This window comes from Urocitellus parryii, chromosome 14 (genome assembly GCF_045843805.1).
Source record: "Urocitellus parryii isolate mUroPar1 chromosome 14, mUroPar1.hap1, whole genome shotgun sequence".
Classification (NCBI taxonomy): Eukaryota; Metazoa; Chordata; class Mammalia; order Rodentia; family Sciuridae; genus Urocitellus; species Urocitellus parryii.
In genome coordinates, this window is record NC_135544.1 from 30,658,203 (window position 1) to 30,680,158 (window position 21,956).

General features: G+C 34.5%; 1 protein-coding gene across 2 annotated transcripts in view; it reads right to left on the minus strand.

Moving 5' to 3' along the window:
• Nucleotides 1-21,956, minus strand: part of Tenm3 (teneurin transmembrane protein 3) — a 439,811-nt gene that overhangs the window by 126,254 nt on the left and 291,601 nt on the right. For both annotated transcript variants that reach the window (XM_026400587.2, XM_026400586.2), the window contains exons 5-6: nucleotides 17,084-17,206; nucleotides 1,878-2,092 (exon numbers count right to left, since the gene is read on the minus strand). In XM_026400587.2, the coding sequence (XP_026256372.1) occupies nucleotides 1,878-2,092; nucleotides 17,084-17,206 (338 nt within the window). The remainder of the gene's footprint in view (nucleotides 1-1,877; nucleotides 2,093-17,083; nucleotides 17,207-21,956) is intronic.

Consider the following 21,956-nt stretch of genomic DNA (forward strand, 5'->3'; position numbering starts at 1 on the left):
TGTACTATTGGGAAACAGGGGAACTTTAGAAGGAGGGTATGGTTGGAGGAAGTAGGTCACTGGGGTCATGTCCTTTAAGGGTATATCTTGCCCATGCTGCCTTTGCACACATTCTCTCTCTGCTTCTCAGCCATCACGATATATGCAGTTTTGTTCTACCACACGCTCCTGCCATGATGCTTTGGCCTTGGCAATGGGACCAATTGACTATGAACTGAAACCTCTGAACCCGTGATCCAAAATTAATCTTTTCTCCTTAAATTGCTTTTCTCAGGTATTTTGTCATAGTGACAGAAAGTTAGCAAGTTAAACTTGTAAAATGTTAGCCATAGCCCCTTTAAATAAGACTTTCTAGTATATAACACAATAAATAATTTTTTATCTTAAGTTATTTTTCTGGATATATGAGTTGTATGCTCACTGTTGTGCTTAGCTTAGAGGTATGTTTCTTGAAATAGAGAAAGATAATTTAAATTTATATGTGGTTTCAGTGGAAAAATATTTTTTCATATTTCCCTGGACTATTGCTATGAATGCAATGTACCTGCTATAACTAAAATTGTAGAGGCACACATCCATTTAGGAAAATCTGCTTATTACATCCCAGTCAGTGTCACCTATAACATGAACTGAAATCAAATCTAAAATTGAAAATTGGACACAAGTACATTGTAAGAAGTATTTGATGTACAAGGATCCAAGGCATTTACTTTAATAATATAGATAGGAAAAATGAATACTCTACAGCATGATATTCAAAAATTTCACAGCCATAAACTTTACATATGTATATGAACCTGATCCATGATGACATTAGAGAAAGCATGCTGGAATTTTCTTACTCATGTTTCTTTGAAGATGTGATTTCTTTACTAGTGTCTGATCAGTTTCTCTTCATAATTTATGTTCCTAGGTTATAGAAAAAAGCATTTCTCATAAAATTACATAACATAAAATATACATGAAAATTCTCAGTTGTGTGTGTGTGAGTATTGCTGAGGATGAAACCAGGGTCTTGTACATGCTAGGCAAGTGCTCTATCACTGAGCTACATTCCTAGCCCTTTTCATTTTTACTTTATTTTGAGACAGATACTTTGTCTCAACCTCCCAAGAAGATGGGATTTATACTTGGTTTTCTATGAAAGCTCTTTTGCCTATTAATCTCGATGTTCATTCTTTTAGAAGAATAGTGGCTTGAATTTGATAAAGTTCATGCCATTATGTTTATATTCCCATAATTTCTTCACTAAGAGTAAACCTGACATAAGTTTTTAAACAATATATTTTCAACAGAATGAATATATATTTATGGTGAATATGTTATGCATCTACTACATAAAAGTATATAATCATATGAAATTATCACAGAATTTCAGAAAATCTGTCCTGCTTTACTAGGTATACAGGTGATGCTCAATGTTTATTAAGTAACACACAAATTTTAAATCAATTAGTGATGATCAAAGCAATTCAGGAAGAAAATTGTGTTCTTCCTACTACTGAAAGGAAAACCTCAAACCAAATATATAAGCTACATTCTAATTTCTTTCGATAGTAAAAGATCCATTCAAAAGTGTTCGGTTAACCAAGCAGCTGAACTTAAGAAACAGAATAACTTTTTGTTTCTTGGTACTGGGGATTGAACCCAGGGGTGCTTTAATAGTGAGCTACATCCCCAGCTCTTTAAAAATATTTTTTATTTTGAAACAGGGTCTCTATGTTAACAAGCGGGGGCCTCACACTTGTGATTCTCCTGCTTGGCCACCTAAGTAACTGGAATTGCAGATGTGCCACTGGGCCTGGCAGGAATCAGAACAGCATGTAAAAATGCAAACTAACACTTTCCATTTTCTTCACAACAAAGCTTGCTCTTACCTGAGTATGGGATGGTGGTAAGCCTTTTCGGCCATATACTCCAATCAATGCATCCTTCTGAAGAGAGATATTGAACTTCAGAAACTGTGGCTGATCAATAAAGAGCTGTGATCTCCAGAAGATCCCAGGAGGAACCTCTTGAATTGCTCTTCGGCCAATATCAAGTTCTCCAGAATCTATGGTGTTATTTTCTTGTGTAAATCCACCTAATTTTCCTGAATGTGAAAGATCCATGGATGAAGAATAGAAAATGAAAATAAAACAGGTTTCTTTTCCAAAAGCAATTTTCACAAAATGCTCATGCATTTCATCTTCTGATAATAAAATGTGCTCACATAATTTTCACTTTAAAAGCTTTTTTGTCAGATATTGTTGTTTTACTAATTCTGATTTAACACATTCTTTAAGATATTTAAGTCAAAATCCTTTGACTTCCCCCCAGGTATGCCTATTATGGAAGCTGTTTTCACACCTACAGTCTTTCTTGATCATTTGAAACACAATTATTTTACAAATTATATGTCTTGTTATTTCTTGGAAGAGATTAATCTGGTACTTCTTAGCTATTCTAACCATACTATAACACTGCAAAGTATAAATTAAGCAGAATGAATTATGGAGACTTCCAAACGGGTCTAAGCAAATGGCAACAAAACCAATCCATGGCCCTGACTCATGTGGTCCTCTCTAATGTATATACTAGATGAATGAAAAATCAGATATATAAAAGAATGTAGAGAAGGGGCAAAGGGGACACTGTGAGGGACAGAGTGACATGTTGAAATTCTCATTTTTAATGCAGGCTGTCACTTTTCCTCTTTTCTTTTGACTCTCATTTCACATTCAACTTTCTGCCTTAGTGGGCTTATGACATCATCCCTCCCACTAACCTTCAGTCTACAGGAACAAAAACTCTCTGCTCTCTGGGTCTCTGCCATCTCTTACACACTATCTATCTTCCTGCATGGCCTCATTCTTGGAAAACAGACTCAAGATTCCACTTTTTTTGGTATGGCATTCTCCTTTCACCTCTTGGATGAGAGGTCCTTTCTCAATTATTCTATGGAGGTTAGCAGTGAAAGAATATTTACCATTTACCAGTAAATGGAAACACAGAGCTTAATTGGTTCTTATGTAGAAAGGGTCCATGAAAACTGAGAAACAGAATGAAATTGGGCAACTTATCCTCTATCAAATTCATATCTCTTAAAATGATAACAAAATTGACTTGCCAATTTTATTCTTATTTTTAAAAAATATTAAACAGAATATAGCCTCTAGAAAAGTCAATAATTCAAAATTTGAGGACTTAATTTCAAATGAGAATTATAAATTATCTTGTCCTAATGACAAAGGAGAATGTCTTCTATCTGTCAAGAGTCATTAATTTGACATTGAGTATGTTTTTACAGAATGTCTTCTAGGGACATAGCATTGAGGCGATAACAAGAAATATAAACTAAACAATACTATCTTAGAGATGTTTTCCTGCCACTTAAATGGCTTTTTCCATCAATCAGCTAATAACCTGATTGAGGAGACAACACCTACAAACTGATAAATTAAATAACAATCTAAAGCAATGTATGACTGAGGGAGGAGGAGGATTTCACTGTAGGCTGGACTTCTAAAGACAGGTAGAACAACATTTCTGAATGGGAATAAACATCATGATATAAAAAATGACTGTGGAAATGAACATGTGTTAGGATTATGGTGAGCAGAGAAATCCATCTGGCTAGGAAAGAGGAACACTGGTTTTGGAGTCAGATGACCTGAGTTTGAATCCTGATTCTGACACCATCACTGGCAGAGTGATCTTATGGAAGATATTAAACCTTCAACACTAAATCTCATTTGGAAAAATAGAGAAGGGAATGTGACCACTGGATTACTGTAAGGATTAATAAATGAGCATGATACCCAAGTGTTATTGCAGTGGCTGGTCCTTAGTACTGAATGAATAAAAACAATAGGTTTGTCATCGGAGTAATGGGAGATAAGGCTGCAAAGAGAAAATGGTAACAGTGTGTAGGGGGCCTTGAATAACAGGTTAAAGAATATTGTATTTATACTTTATATTCTGTATGTATTTTCACTCTATCAAAGAGCATTATTATACCATTTTCCCCAAGGATGTATTATATTTACTAGCATTTTATTACTCCACATATCATTTATGGTATGCTTTTAAAATGGATACTTGAAGAAGACTTATGGGTAAATGGCATTTCAATGGCACAAAGCCACTTGTTCTTGTGTGTGTGTGTGTGTGTGTGTGTGTGTGTATGGTAATTGAGAGACCCAAAATTCAAGATTACTGAAAAGCATGCTTCACAATCATAGCTGAGTAAGGCAGATACATGATTTCTGACTGAGACTTTGAAGCAATTCACAATAACTTCGCTCTTTCAGATAAATGTGAGTTTGAGGAGAGTATATTTCTAGTAAATGTTAGGATTGCTTATTACCTGTACTACTGCACCCCATGATGACACATGTTCCATCAGTTACAAAGGACAGCTACAGCTAAATGGAGACCCATTAAAGGTTCTGAGCAGGCTAAAGGTGAAATGGAATCATTGTTTCAAGAAAATTAAAGTGTAGTAGTGTAGGAAGCTTAGAAATGGAGAGACCAGTGAGAATATAGTCATAAAAACCCAGGTAGGAGGCAGAAGGGGGTTGTACCAGAGAGCTTAATAAAAAGAAATTATTTGCAATTTTACTTCCTCTCTTCATTCTCAATGTCCATAATCATGGCACTTAACAGTCCTTCAGCTACTGGGTCTATTTTTCTTGAACCAATTTAGTAGTGTAAAATGCTATAAGGAATAAAATTTCAAAGTTGAGTTATAGTCATCCATGTGATTTTTCATGTACCAACTCTTAGATAAACGGCATCATTCAAAGAAATTTCACTATTTATTTTATAATAATATGCATTCACTTTAGCAAAATTAGAATAAATAGTTAATAAAAAACATAATCCATAACCTAGAGACAGGTTTGGCTTTCTATCTAAAGAGATATCTTGCTTTACCTAGTGAAAATTTCAAGTATTTGAGATGACGTTCTACTTTTCATTTAGGATGTTTCTGTACAGCAACCTACATTTGTCATGAATTAGCTTTCACTGAGAGGATTAAGGTGGGGGAAGACAGATGGAATTAATCTTTGGTGAGAACCTACAACATGACAGGTAGTTTTACCTGCATTATTTACATTAAACTTCAAGACCAACTCTATGAGTTCGATGTTTTGAGATGAGGAAACTAAGACTCACAGAAGTAGATTACGTTCTCAAAGTAAGTAATCTACATGGTGTAAATGGAGGGCTGCAGAATTCTAATATCATATTCCAAATCATCAGTACAATCTTTGCTCTTTATTAGAACAAAAACATTACTTTATGTTACTAAGTTTTAAATCTATTCACTGATTTTGCACAAAATCAGATATATTAACTCATTAAACCACACTAAAACATCTACATTGCTCATAATTTCAGGATGTAAAGTTATACTTTTATTAGGAAGGAATAATGGGTTTTTATTTTTAAAAAAACTGCCAAGGATGCTGCAACATATCATTCTTTGTGTGGTAACTTATAATACATCCCTAATAAATTGTCATTTGGTTGATTTCTACATAAAATAATTTTTAAAATACTGAGAGCAATGATAGTCTTCTTCCCAACTGAAACCTGTTAGTACACTATCCTACTTAAATATGAATATGGTTCAGGTTTGGATTAATTCATTCAGTTTATGCACTTCTACCCTTTTATTACATTTTATTGTTATTAACAAGTTCTATCTTTTCTATATGAAGCTTATGTAATTTAATCTACTCTCTAATGGTGATCCTATCTATTGCTACTGTAAGCGATTTTAGAAGTTTTAATAGCATACCTGTGCTTTAAGAGCTGTTAAACACAAACTGGTACTAATCCCAGAAACTTTTTCAACCCAAACATCTTTATTCATGTGTATTGGCTTTGGTAACAGTAATCAAATTTTGAATTCTAGGGTTTAAGCTTTCACTATCTCAAAGTAATTTAATAGCTAGGTATTTTTGCTTTGTTGCTTTCTTCATATTGATTTTGAGAGGTTAAAAATCTGACTCACTGAAATGATATGAGGACCAATTGTTGTGTCAATGAGTATATCTACTTATCCAATTAGTCTCATAGCTAATTTAACAGATGCTTCTTTACAGAAAGAGAGCTCTTTCAATTCTAAAATAACAGCAAAACAAAACAAACAAAAAAAACCAAACAAGGTTGATTGGATGTGCTTGAATGGGGCAGTAGTGGTTATGATAATTTTTTTCCTGCCTGTAATGAAAAAAACTAATTAAATCATAATGTAATAGAGTTTTAGAGTTCAAGGTACCCAGGGAGGTCTAGGGGTTTTCAAAGAAGGGTGGTTACACCCTGGGGTACTATTATTGTAAAATACATATTTGGTGTTCATCCCCATTTCTTGAAACATGACACCTAAAATCTTTGAGATCTCTGAAGTGACAGTGTCTTTTTGTACATTATTGAAGTGGTTGATAGATGGCAGGCCCCAAGTAGCTTCAGGAAGGGGGATGATCATGGGAAAGACCAAGACAGGATCAAAGGATTGGGACTTTCAGGCCCACCTCCCAATCTCCAGGGAGAGAAGAAGAACGGAAAGTTAAAGTTAATCACCAATAGATAATAATTTGATTAATCATTCCTATGTTAAAAGACCCACCATAAAACTCCCAAAGGACAGGGATTAGAGAGCTTTGGACCACTGAGTACGTGGAGGTTCCCGAAGGGCCAGGGCCCTTCTCCCATACCTCACCCTCTGCATCTCTTAATCGGTGCTCTTTGTAGTATACTATGCAATGACCTAGTAAATGTGTGAGTCTTGTGAGCCACCCTAGCAAGTTAACTGGACCCAAGAAAGGGTTGTGGGAACCCCAATTTGTAGCCAGGAAGTTAGAACACAGGTAAAGCAGATGGGGTTGTGACTGGCAGCTGAAGCAGGGGACTGAGCTCTCACTGGACTTTGACTCTGTCTCCAGAGACAGTGTCACAAGCGACTTGGAGGCAAGGAACCCAGTTGGAGACTTCCACAGCATAGCTTGCTTGCTTGCTGGTGGGAAGACTTCCCACACCTTTGGAGTTCACAGAAGTCTTTCATGTTGATGGTTGTGGTACGTGAGCAGAGGACAGATGGTTTATTTTTCCTATGCAGGTACATTTAGACATGTACTTGTTTAGGAAATTAATTTTTAGAATCTCAACTTCTACATGAAGACTTTCTTTAAAACACAAGGTACACTTCTCACACATACAAAATCTGACATGATACATTGTCTTGGATCATGAGCTTCCAGCAAGCCAAACAAAGGCAAAATTGAAAGTATTTATGTTGGTGAAACCTCCTATAATCAGGGCACCAGAAACCCAATGCAGGGATTTAGTGTTTCTCTGTCTTACCTGTATTTTGATCAAGCACAAAGTGTGGGGTTAAGAATGGGGTACTCAGGATATTGAGATGTTTGGAAGTCAATCTATCAAGATGGAGGGATAACTAAGGCTTTATCACCTACCCTCAACCATTGTCAAAGAATGTTTTTAACCTTCAGAAGAGTCTCAGAATGACCAAATCAATAAAGCAAGAAATATTAAATGCAACAATGCTTCACTTATTACAATTGTCAAGCTTATGGTAAGGATTTGTGCTTTATCTAGCTACCTAACTAGAGCAGGAATCCAGAACTGAGATGGTTGTGACAAAGTGCAGATTTGTCAATTTGAACTGAAAACAATGTCAGATTTTTTTTCCTGACATAAACTAAGTTTTGATTCTAATGAGTACTGGCTCTTCCAGTTAAATTATATCAAAGCTATTTCCCATAAATTAAATGGTCTAATTAAATCAATATATTTAAAGCATGAAATGTTATTGAAAGCATTCAAAAAGATTACAATGGTAAAGGTGAGTTACAATGTATAATAGTTTCAATTTTCCACTCCATTATGATTATACTAAACAGTGCTGTTATGTAAAAGAATAACAGGATAATTAGTATTTTGCTGGCTTGGTAATGACTTTTTTGGTTTACCACACAGAAATAGAAAAGGGTTGATACTAAAATCTGTCTGCCAAGTCTTTTTCAACACAGGTAGTTGCCAATTCTTTGCTTTCAATAAAACTGAAGGAAAAATGGGATGGCACTGTCAGCTTATAGATCACTAAACATACTTTAAGGAAATAGATTACAATGTGATTTTTTGACATTTGACTAGCGAGGACTGCAATGAATTGAACAGCTTCACTCAAAAAAATTCCTTCCATTCCTACTTATCTTGCAGCAAGATTTCTCATTCTTACATTTGTAAAAAGGGGAAACGGGAATAGGAATAATATAGAATTCTGCTTTATTCTGTAAGTAATTTTCACATATATAAACTCTTTGCAAAAATTCCCATCCACCTCATTTGGAGAGATTTTGCCAATACATTTCTACTTTTCGTGTTTCATAATTATAAAAATATTTAGCATATTTATATAATAACTAAGTCACATTCAATCAATTATTGGAACTAACAATTATACCCATGATTTCATACAGAAAAGGTTTTAAGAAACACATTTACATGGTCTCAAGAAAATTTTTTAAATACTACTTAATTTTGTATAGATATTTTCTTAAAAGGAATACAAGAACAAGATAGATCACATGTGTATTCTAGCTTTTCCTGTGAAACATGAATCTCATCTCTGGGTGCCTGTCAACTTCGATTTGCTTCAAATTACTATGCTATTTAGAAGGAATTTATTTTGAATTAAAGTCTGAGAACATGCCTTTTCTAAAAGGTAGATGCAGACCTGACCTTTCATAATGATCAGTGATGTAGAAATGTAAGGACATAGCTGATTTTTCTCTGCTGAGATCCACCAGAGTGGCAGCTTAGATTAGTGTTACATTTCCACATGGGCCTCTAGTTTGAATATCAGGGGATTAAAGTGTCTTTGTCTTTTTTAAAAAAATCTGTCCTGTTGCTTTTCAAGTCAGAGAGCTTCTCTAATTTGGCCAAATCAAGTGTGGTCATTCCTGTTAGTATTTTTCAAATGCTCTTTATTGATTGTGAACACACCTGGGAGTCAGTGAGCCACTGACATGATTTGATAAACTTGTAAATACTTGCACAACCCTTTCCTCTGAAGCTCATCAGTCCTCTTAGATAAAAGCTGGACATAGAAGTCTTTCATCGTGCCCTGAATTCCAGAAAACTTTGGCTTCAGAGGAAATAAAGGAAGGCCAGTCTCAGGGCTTTCATCCTTCCTCACTGAGATCACTACCTCCATAAACCCCTAGAGTCTAAACCTGGGAATGATCATAGGAAATACCAAGGCTGTCTGCAGGGTGTACTAAGAGAAAAAGAAGGAATAACGGAGGAAAACACAGAGCCAGGGAACAGACTGCCCTGTAGTTATTCTAAATGCAACGTTTGTGGCTTAGGAATCAAACCAATTAAAGCCTTCACAGTGAGAGTGAGATGAACCAAGTCTTCAGACACACCAGGGCACCATCTTGAAGGTTTTTTTTTTTTTTTTTTTTTTTTTAACATGTCCTGTTGTGCTTGACTGTGGGAGTCACCAGCAGTCTTTTCACCTACTAACTCTGATTTTTTTCCTTTCATCAGTAAGGATGTGCCACAACAGTCTTATTACTGTCTTAAAATAACAGTTGTCAGTGTGTGGAACCATAAAGAGACCACATGCACAAGGCTATTGTTACTCCTCTCCTTCTGTGATACACAGCTCACATGAAAACACATCAGTAACGTGGCCTTTGAAAGAAAACCTTTTAAGAAGTACTTTGATCTCTGAAAAACATTTTGTAGATGTTTATCAACCATAGATGTTACAAGGACAAAACAGTGTATTTAATATCAAGTTGATAATGAAGAGGTTTGGTATCTGTTTAAAAATTATTTTGTGATATCAGAAAAATCATTGGAAGTCACAAAACACTAAATATTTCTCTACACATATCATCAATTTGCTATCTGCCTATGATGAAGTAAACAAGCCTGTAATGATTAAAATGGAAAGGCAGCAAAGAAAACCCAATTATCAAAGTGAAACTGCAATTGTTGAAGAGGGTAAATAATAGTATCCTTATTGTAGGTCCCACAGAGGCACTAATGATTAAGATGACAGGAAGCAAAATTAGGCATTTGTGGACAATCAATAGCCCACTCTCTAATTCTGTGACCTAACCTTGGGTTCATACCTGGTCTCTGAGATCTCTGAGAGAACATAGGTTTTTTTAAAAAAAATAACCACATGCCATAACTTAACTTTGTGAATACAGAGAGTATTACATCACAAGTAAAAAAAAAAAACCCAGCTACTTTGTAAACATAGTGGTCAAAATCAATATAGCATCTAATTAAGGGACTATTATACATTACAATAACACAAATATTATAAAAAATACTGAATAAAATTCCATGTTATTGCAACCCAATTAGGCCTATTTCTTCCAACCAAAAGGCAATCTTTAATGTGCTACAATATCCAATTTTCTGAAGTTGTCTTGTATTTGAAAAAATCGATACACGAGGAACAGAAATGTAAACTTTAAAAGTAACAAATAATGTTTTAAGTAGGATGAATCATCTACATGCATACATGCACACATCCATAGTTTTTCAATTTGCACTTATATAAAAGTTTTGTTGTTGTTGTTATTGTTTTTGATTGGTAGAGACATTTGCCATAGTTATACTAACCAAAATTTACAACCTTTTGTTTTATTCTTACATTATCTCCAATTATCCTCCTCTACATTTTGGCATTCATATCACTGCCCCTTTCAATAATTCTGGTGTTGAGATGTCCTCTCACCTCTACTTTTCCCTACTGTATTATTTTCTAATTCACTGCAATTGCTTGCTTGATTTTGTCCTTGTCTAGAAATCTGCATGTTCTGGGAAAAGCAACTGCGACTGTCTTTTTTTTTTTTTAATTTCTATATTCTAGAACCTCTCTCAGTGTACATCACATAATATATGCTCAATAAATAATCTAAATTGAATCAAGACTATCCATTCAAAGGAAAAATAAGAGTCCTTTCATAAAATCCTTTCATAAAAATATAAATAGCTAGTTATAGGGGCTTCTATTACTGTTTTAGAGGATATTATTGATGATAATTTAAAGATCTATCTTCTTAGGAATTTTGCTACAAATTACAAATACATAATCTTGAATTACAGAAAAATGCAAACTAATAATTATTGATATGTTTCACTGCTTGGCACTCTACATGTATTATCTGATTTAAACCTCACTACTACCCTATAAAGAAACAGGAAGCTAGAGAAGGTAATCTGCATAAAGGCCAGTGAGTGGCAGTTCTTGACCATTATTTACATCAGTGTTTGCTCTGCACATACTTTATGCAAGCTACTGTGCTGGCCCTTTATATACTTTATATCTCATCATTTTTCACTCATTCGTGCAACAAATACTCTTCAAGTACCTATTACAGACCAATGACTGCTAAGAGCTTGGCATAGAGCAGTGGAAAAATAATGATCCTTGCCTTACACTTCAGCAATGAAGGAAGGTATACATTAAATAGTAAATAACCATTAACATTTTCCAAGCATTTGTTATGGACTATACACCATTTAAACCATGTAGTCAAAATTAAGTGGTTTGACTACTCAAAACCATTCTATAATGTAAATAGTACTAGTTCCTTTTAATTGATGAGAAAACTAGAAACAAAGAAGCTCTATAACTTGTCACAAGTAAATCAAGCATTAATGGTCAGAACTAGGACAGAAAACCAGGCAGTTTGGCTCAAGAGTTTATACTTTTTATATCTCTCCGCTATATAGTTTTTGTATTGTAGTGTGGTGCAAAGAGCAGCCAGATTATAGAGAGCCTTGTATGTCATTTAAAGGCATGTGATTAGAATCTGGGTCACCAAGGGGTTTGGTGAGGTATTTTTATTTCAGATTTGTGTGTGAAGAATAAAAAATTGAGCAAGATTGGAGACAGTACAGATAATTGGCTGCTATAATTCAGGTGAAAAATGATAGGACTCAAAAGAGATAATGAAGTTAGATTTGTCAGGATTTAGTGATTGATTAAATATGAGAGTTGAGATAGTAGGAGGAGTCAGGAATGACTCCTAAACTTCCAGACCAGTTAACTAGGTCAATAACAATGTCATTTCCTGATCTAGAAATCCCTGAGAGAGAGGCACAGTTGGAAAGAGAGATAATGTGGCAGTCATGTTTTAAGAAGATGGCCACAACAATATCTACCATCCAAAATGCCCTTAAGCTATGTGTTCCTCCATTTTCCAAATTAGGAGAGGGAGCTCACCGCCCCTTACCATGAAGCTGGGTTGACCATCCTTGACTTCTTGACCAATAGGATGTGATGAGAGTGATGTTTCAGAATATCTGATGCTGGGTCACAAGAAGCCCTATCATAGCTTCTTTTGATGTCTCAGAAGTTCTCTTTTGGGATGCTTCTCTTCAGAACCAGCTAGTGCATTCTGAGAAGCCCAAGCCACATGAGAAGTCACCTTTAGGTCCTCTAGAGGACATCCACAGTAGAGCTGAGCTTGAATCTACAAACGGCATCAAAGCCCAGGCATGTAGATGAGCCTCCATGGACTTCTAGATCAATGGAGCCTCAGATAGCCCCAGCTGACATCTGGAAGTAATTGCATGGGAGTCCCAAATAAGAATGCAAGAACTTGCCCAGTTAACTGACAGAATTATGAGAGATGATAAATTGTTTTTGTAAACTACTAAGTTTTCGGTATGATTTGTTATACAGTAATAGACATCCAAAGTAGGTGATGGGTTCAGTTTTAGACACATGAAGTTTGAGATGCTTGGAAGATACCCAAGTGGAGATGTTCCAAAGAAACTTGGATAGATTTTATAGGTTGATTTCTGGAGCTAAGGAGAGTAATCTAGGCTGAACTTATTGATCTTGGAGTCTATGGCACATAGAGTGTCAGGAGAGATGATGAGAGAACCTATGAAAGAGTAGAGTCCCGAGAAAGAGTAATGTTTAGGGATCAGGTAGAGGGAGATGAACCAACTAAACAAACTGAGATGGTCCTACCAAAATTGTTAGGAAGTTACAGTGAATGTGGTATTACAGAAGCTCAGAGAAAAGAACACCTCAATTAGGAAGAATTGGTTAACTTTTAAATGCTATCAAGAACTCAAATATGATGAAGAGTGAAAATTATTTCTTGGTGCTTTTGACATGGCAATGGATAACCCTGGAAGATATCAGTTTCAAAAAGTGGTGGTGACAGAGGACAGTCATGAGAAGGAGTACTGCAGAAACCAGACTGGCATAGCAATATGTGGAAGGTTAAACAGGTGGGTATAGGGAATAAACACACTGTGTTCATGAAACTGTCTGTAAGAAAGAAGAGCAAGACTTGATGGAGTTGGAGTAGGAGGCAGTAAAGGGAATTTTTTTTTCTTCCTAAAACATGAGAAACCCTGGAAAGTTCAAATGGTGACTGGAGAGGGTCAGCAGATGGGGGGAGTTTTAAAAATACTGAATGAGATTAAGAGAATCTTGGAACAAATAGCCTTGAATAGGGGAGAAAATGGTGAAAGGATAGATCCATGTACATACAGGAATGGATATTTGTTTACAGAAATCAAGGGAGCTACTTCTTTTATTTTTCTATTCAACAGAATCCAAAGTCATTTGCTGAGAGAGGGTTATAAGTTACGTATGGGGCAGAGAACCCTGCATGGGAAATATAGTTGGATTGCCAGACTATAGAAGCTGGTGAGACAAGAGATAGGTACTACTATTCCCTCTTTACATGTGAGGAAATTGAGGCTCAAAGAGGTTGAGTAACTTGTTCAAGGTTACAGAGTAAATAAAGGAAGGAGCTAGAATTTGAGTATAAGCCTGTGTGATTTTTTCCAGTACATTAAGCTAAATGAATTCTTTGGTCCAGGGGAATAATTTTAGTTTCTAGGAAGACTATTTGAGCTCCAAACTTTATTCTTATCTATTTATTCACTTTGTCCATATCCATCAGTTTTGCCCGAGACCATAGACTTATGATACATCATCTCTAAAATATGTAGTCAAAGAAGGTCTCAGGAATAATCAGTAAAGGATCACGGCATATAAGATAAATTCTTCTTTTAGATACTAACTACCATTTAGAAGCTTTGGTTCCATATTAACTTAAAGGCAAGCAGGGAGTTCAATGAACCATTAGTACAATGATTGTTTCTTAGAATTATATTTACAAAATAAGAATAAAATAGCACTACACAAATACAAGGATTGCATTTAGAAGCTGCGAAGTAATTTTCTCATTATGCTTAACACAGTTAATTCTCCTAGTGAGTTTTGTTCAGAATTCTCAGGCTTTCAAGAGGGTTCTAATCTGAAATTATTCTAAAGAGACAACATGATGTGATCTGCTTCCCTCGACAGTTTATAGAGTGAAAGTAGCATGGGATGGTGCATAGACATGGCAAGTTCAACATGCAGTTCTCAAAGCAGCAGATTTTACTTGCAAATAGAGCCCCTTTCTGCTCCTCTATGACTCAGGTCCATAAGTATTTAAGAATAGGACACTTGACCAGGAAAAATGGAAAAAAGATCTCCTCGTAATTTAGGTTATGGGAGAAATAATGAAGCAGACAAATGATTGTTGTTTAGGTCACAGTTTGGACAAGCTCTGAGTCCAGACAGAGCCTTCTTTAAAGGAAGAGAAATTTCTACAAAAGTTGGCAGGTTAAAGGACCAGTTCTCTAGTATATTTAACTGATTCTGGGCTGTTAATTATCCTTTATATGAGAGACTTTTTTTTAACACAGCTAGGATGAAGGTACTTTTTAATATATGTACATGTAGTTGCTGGACAGACACGCACCAACTGTATACAGTACACTCTATGATCATATAGGAGAACTTCCGCCACCCGAGAGAAGGGGGATAAAACTGTTGTTCTTTGTAAACTTTGGAATTACTTTAGTGAGCTGTAACTAGTATTTGTTAAAAATGGGAAATCTAATGCATTCTGCTGTCATGTATAACAAATTAGAATAAATAAAATTCAAAATTGAAAAGAAGAAAAAAATTGGAAATATAATCAAATAGAATAGCAAACACTAAGGTACATTTTACAAAATAACAAGGATTATTTATGTGTATATGCATGTTGGCTTTAATGTGACATGGATGTCTTACTGCAGTCACGGTCAGTAGTTTAAAATTCATGGTTTCAGAGGACTCCAGTTTTATAGAGACTTCTGAAGCCATGTTCATGTGTATATTCTAATCCTCTGGAGCTGATATGATGCTAGGCTGTCCATTCCAGGGTTGTCCCAAACTTCTCTTGCAAATCTAAAATACTACACACTTTGCCTGAGGCTACTAAGTAAATAGGAGAAAGAGTTAGGATTTGAATATGGGCTTATGTGAGCTGAGGGATGCTGATGTGAACAGACATATTTCCTGGCAAAATACCAGGACCCAGAGACCAGGCTAGGGGAGCATCTCTGAATCCCCAGCTTTCTCAATATCATGCTTTCAGAGAACTGTGAAACTAATTAGCCATACTCTATGTTCATTGTAATCATAATAAAAGGTTGGGGTATTGTAAAATAAGCAAAATGTCCACAATAAGTTATATATCTCTTTAACATAACTACAATTTCTTCAGTCAGTAAGAAAGTTCTCTACATGCATAGTTAATAAGCACCATCTAAGCATTTCTATAGGAATCAACTACTTTGATAGTCTGATTATCCATCAATATAAACAAAATTAACATTCCTGATTTCTGTATATTTACTTGATTTGTTCATATGTGTGTCATCAATGTATAAAATCAAATAAGTGTTTAAGGTAATTAATGTTTACTTAATTGAAATTTCTCACCTGTCATTTCAATTATGAAAGCTTTTCTTCACCTCTGTGAACTCACTGCACAGTGACTGCCCTTGTCTGCTTAAGCTGTGGTGACATGTCAGTCACCAGCTTATAGTTCTTTCAGAACATGTAGAACTTTGTATGAAAAGGCTCCATGTGGGGAGGCATTCATTATTATTGTGAAAGTCTAATGTTTTATAAAATTCCACAAACTCTCTAAGGAGGCAGGGAAGTATCATCAAATATAATTGTTAAAATAAATGATGGGAAGGCAAAGAAGAAAAAATGTTAAAAAGCATTAGTCATAGTAAAGGGGTACATGTAAAATAGCAGCAATATGTTCTTTAAATATGTACTAGTTTCTTGTAAAGAAACTAGCCACATGAGATGGACATAATTGATGTCAAAGTAAAATATAAATGCACTAGGTAAAAAGAAACAAAGAGGAAGAAGGGCTAAAGAAATTCTTAAAGGCAAACAATTGATCAGTTAAGGAAGATACATTGATTAGACTGCTTTGAGATACAAAGCATTAGCATATTTTGCAAAACATCTAAAGATATCAATGCCAAGACATGTATATATAATATGTATATGTATATACATATACATAAATAATAAACAAGTATATATATATAAAATATATTATAAATATACATATGCCTGTTTGTATTTTTGGGGGTGTTTATATGGACAAATGAAACACACAGCATTCTCTAGCCACTTAAAGTCCATTTTAAAATTCAGAATCAATTGATTTAAAATTCTGTGGTATCCCAAAATGCAAACACTTAAAGGTTTAGAGATAGGGCAACAAGAGGAAAGGTCAATAAATTATAATACTTTAATGTGTTTTGCATTTAAAAGCTTTTATAATAAAATTAATATAGTATTCCAACATCACATACAAGTTGAATCAAGAAAACTTAATATACCCAAGGTAATATAAGAGGTCACTTATAGGACTATAATCTATTTTAGACTAAAAATAAATCTCAATAGATACTTTCAGGAGGCAAAGGCAGAAAAGCCTACCCATGAAATCAGAAGGCAGAAAATCATAGTATTCCTATGATAAAAATGTGAATTTCTAACCTTTCAAGTAAGTTAATAAAAATCACTCATAAAAACATGATACACATAATTTCTAAACCTTCTCTTTCTCCTATATAAACTGGATGTAAGCATGGGTAAAAATCAGTTTATGGAAAAGCAATGTTAAAAGAAAAACACAGGATACATAATTCTTTCTCTTACCATTGTCGCCAGAAGGTAATGATACAGTGTTTGTTGGCATGGTATCAGAATTCACTTTTCCATTCTCGAATGTGTCATTTTCAGTCTGCTGTAACTGCCAGTTGAGGCCAAATAGATGCATTGCTGGGGGTAAAAAATACAAGTTGTTAAAGGTCTGCTGCTTTTAGCTCCAAGAGTAAGTGGTAAGCATGTTTATAACAAGAGTCATATGTAAAGTTAAAATTCCCAGTTTTTGAAATACCAAGGACAACTGCACAATAAAATTATAAAATTTCCTCAAACACATGCAATTTATGAAGTAATGCTGTGCAATATGGCAACATTTCAATAATGATTTAATATTCAGCTAATTGGTATCAGAAAAGTCTTATGGATGAATCATTATTTGCTGTAATTTGTCCATGTTCCCTTTTCACCATCTTTCAAGTAAGTGGTAGAATGCTCTGTGGCAGTATTTTCCACAAGTACTTGGCCACAGGTCATTTGCAAATTTATAATGCTCTGTTATATGTTCTCAAAAGACATGCTAGGTATTTGGATTATAATGAAATTTTAAAAAACTGGTTTCACAGATGGATTTGTATATGAAATGAACAGAATGGATTCAGATGTGCAAAATATAATAAAATTTGAATATAATATTTAAGATTAGTGATTTTTAAATTTATGACATATTTCAATAATGACTCAAACCAAATACATGCATATATGTCGGGTAATTTCTTGTGAGTTTCTGACATAGTATGATTATACTTTTATAAATTTATAAGTGAAAAAAAATTTTTTTTGTACCAGGGACTGAACCTAGGGGTGCTTAAGCCATTGAGAAACATCCCCAGACCCTTCTTTTTTTGTCATTTATTTATTTATTTATTTATTTTTATTGATTGTTCAAAACATTGCAGAGCTCATGATATATCATCTTTCATACATTTGACTCAATTTTACATTTTTATTTGGAGACAGGGTCTTGCTGAGTTGATGGTTTTGAACTCAAGAATCCTCCTGGCTTGGCCTACCAAGCTGCAGGGATTATATGTGTGTTCCACCACACCCGGAATAAATAACAAATTTGTCAAAAATTTATAATGTCTGTACTAATTTTATTTAAAATATTTAGAAAACATAACTAGAGGACTATGTGATATAATTACAAATTTATAAATGTAATCTAATTTAAATTTTAATATATTATCTATTTTCTTAATTTATCAAAAATATTTATAAGAATATGTCACTGCCTGGCTGGGGATGTGGCTCAAGCGGTAACGCACTTGCCTGGCATGCGCAGGGCGCTGGGTTCCATCCTCAGCACCACATAAAATAAAATAAAGATGTTATATCCACCCAAAACTGAAAAATAAATATTAAAAAATTTCTCTCTCTCTCTATCTCTCCTCTCTCTCTCTAAGAAAAAAGAATATGTCACTGCCATTTAACCATTAACAACTACTAAATATTCATTTGTGCTCCACAGAATATAACCAAGTAATTATTTCTTAAGGAAAGCCAAAATCCACAGGGATGCCAGGTGATGGTCATATTACCCTATCATGAAGAGAAATTTTTGACATTGTTTTGCTCACTATACAAATTCAAATTTACCAGAGAAATAGAAAAATACAAGTATTTAAAACATTTGTCAGAAGTAGTGTGATAACCACCATTTTCAAAGAGCTTTTATTAAATATCCAATATATTATCTAAGTAGTAACAAAATTAAATTGGCATAGTGTAAAATCACATTGGCCTTGAATGCAGTTAAAGATTTTTGTTTAATACTTACTTGAGGATTTAATCTTGGAAAAATTATTGTCAAAGATTAGATTTACTTAAAAAATGAGACTTGTTAATTTGATGTGAAAATTCTAGAAGCATATAAAGCATAGCTGGCATACAGCAGGACAGTTATTAATATATAGGAATTCCATTTATTTATAATATTATTGAATTATTTGGATTCTCTTGATCAGACCATGGCACCACTCAATAAAAAGTCCCTTTTGTTTACAATGTTCTGCACTGTCAAATACCTATTAATCCCTCAGATGGCAAGTGTTAACTTCTTGGAGAAATCCATCCAGGACTGTTTTATTTCACTTCTATATATAATTTATAAGACATAAATAGGTTTAGGAACATAGTTCCTGACACCTAGAGTAGGCCTCAACAAGTATCTGATAAATAAGTGATTTAAAATTAGCCATACTTCTATTTTCTAAAATTTTAAAATCTAAGATTATTGTGGATAGTGATATAATAATTTAAAGAGAAACAAAATATAAAGCAAATATACAAACAGCTAAGAATGAATATCATACTACTAATAATTAATGACTTCTTAAGTGTATTATATGAGAAGTAGTTGAGCGAAAGTCCACCATTACTATGTATGATTGATTGAATTTTAAAAAAATCAACAATCTTGGGTCATTCTAATTACCAGTTCCACATTCTTTTATTAATAAATCTAAAAGCATGCTATACTTACACAGATAGCCACATCTACCCCATATATTTGCAAAATTGTATCTACTCACACTCCCTGCTTAAATTACAGTCTGTCAGCAATTCCATTTAAACTCTGATTTTTATGGATTAAGATACAGGTTTTAGAATTCTTAAATTTACAAGTTGTCATCTTTAAAGAGGTATAACTTTGTATGTCATTTTGCATTAAATTACGTAGTGTTTGAGTGGCAAAATGTCAGGAGCTTTCTAAACATTTATCACTCCATACATTTGTCAAGGTTTTAGATACTTAAGTAATTTATTGAGCAAAGTAATGGGAGCTAGTTCTGCATACAGCAGAGGTTTGACAGACATACTATGGCACAGCAACAATAAATACAGACCTTCTCTGATTCAGAATGATGCAACTTCTGACTTTTTGACTTTACTATGGTGCAAAAGCTATATTCACATTCAGTAGAAACCCACTTTGACTTTTGAATTTTGATTTTTCCCAGGCTAGCAATATGCAGTATGATACTCTTATAATGATGTGTCATTATGGAGCAGAAGCTTTCAGTCAGCTCCACAATCATGAGGGGAAACAACAGGGACTATAGTGCATACTCTTGCTGAGCTAGGATGTTTGGTAGGTTCTGAGTATTAACTGCATTTAAAAAAATATATTTTTTTTAGTTGTGGATGGATCTTTATTTTATTTATTTATTTATATGTGGTGCTGACCATTGAACCCAGTGCTTCACAGATGCCAGGCAAGTGCTCGACCACTGAGCCACAACCCCAGACCCTTAAATACATTTTTGAGTTCTAACATTTTCAACCTCTGGTGGGTTTGTTGGGATCTAACCCCATCGTCTAGTCAGTGAGTACATCTATTCCAATATGGTAAAGTTTCCATGCAAAATAATTTATAATCATTGTGACTTTAACATAAAGACTTTTCAAATGATAGATTTGCTCATACTATTGGTTTTAATAGACTCTGAAGGGTAACCCATGGGATTTTGAACAGATGTCAAATGTTAGAATTTAATGTGATGTTTTTGTTAGCACAGCTATTTAATTTATTTATTTATTTTTTTGCCAGATGGGCAACAACAGAGGTTGTTGTATTTTTTTCCCACAAAATCTCAATAAGATGTTATATAATGAGAATCATGCCCAATAATATTGTATCTTGCTTAATACTTTATTGAAAACAGAAACCAATAAGTTGTTTGGTCATAGGATATTATCTGCTTTGAAATTGTTGGTATTTGGTTTTATTTTGGTGAAGCTCTTACGGCTTATGTATAACTTAAGATATGATACATATGCAGGATTAATGAGAGAGAAGAAAGAGGCAGGCAGCAAACTTGAAAGAGTCAAGAACGTTCCAGAAATTACTGAGCAGTACTGTAATAAAACTACATGAAACATCTTGGCAGATAAATAAAGGGAAAACTAGCTAACTTGCTAAATAAAATACATCTGCAAATAACGAAGAATAATCCATATTTTTCAACCCTGAGCTGGAAAGCAGATTTGAACGCATGGGAAGGTATCTGCTGCTAGTATTCATGGATGGTTCCAAGGATCCTTGGTTCATGCGTATCCCAGTAGGGGTGCAGGGAGAATAGCCAGAAGCAGCTTGGAGCTAAGTTTTATTATTTTGAACATAAATTAGTGTTTTATTTTAAAAGTTTATTTATTCTAATTAGGTATATATGACAGCAGAATGCATTTTGATTCATTGTACACAATTGCAGCACTTTTCATTTGTACACCATGTAGCATCGCATCATATGTGCAGTCATACATGTACCTAGTCATACATGTCCATCTCATTCCACCATCTTCCCCTCCCTACCCCTTGCTACCCTTTGCCCAATCACAGTTCCTTCATTTTTACCCTGTCCCTGCCCCCCACCATTACAGATCAGTATCCACTTATCAGAGTGAACATTTGGTCTTTGTTTTTTTGGGATTGGCTTGCTTCACTTAGCATGATATACTCCAACTCCAACCATTTACCTGCAAATGCCATAATTTTATTCTCTTTTAATGCTGAGTAATATTCTGTTGTGTATATGTACCACAGTTTCTTTATCCATTCATCTATTGAAGGGCATCTAGGTTGGTTCCACAGTTTAGCTAAAGTCAATTGAGCTGCTATAAACATTGCTGTGGCTGCGTTACTATAATATGCTGATTTTAAGTCTTTAAGTCAAGGAGTGGGATGGCTGGGTCAAATGGTGGTTCCATTCCAAGTTTTCTAAGGAATCTCCATACTGCTTTCCAGATTGGTTATAGCAATCTGCAGTTTCACTAGCAATGTAAGAGTGTGCCTTTCCCCCCCACATCCTCGTCAACACTTGTTGTTTGTATTCTTGATAAGTGCCATTCTGACTGGTGTGAGATG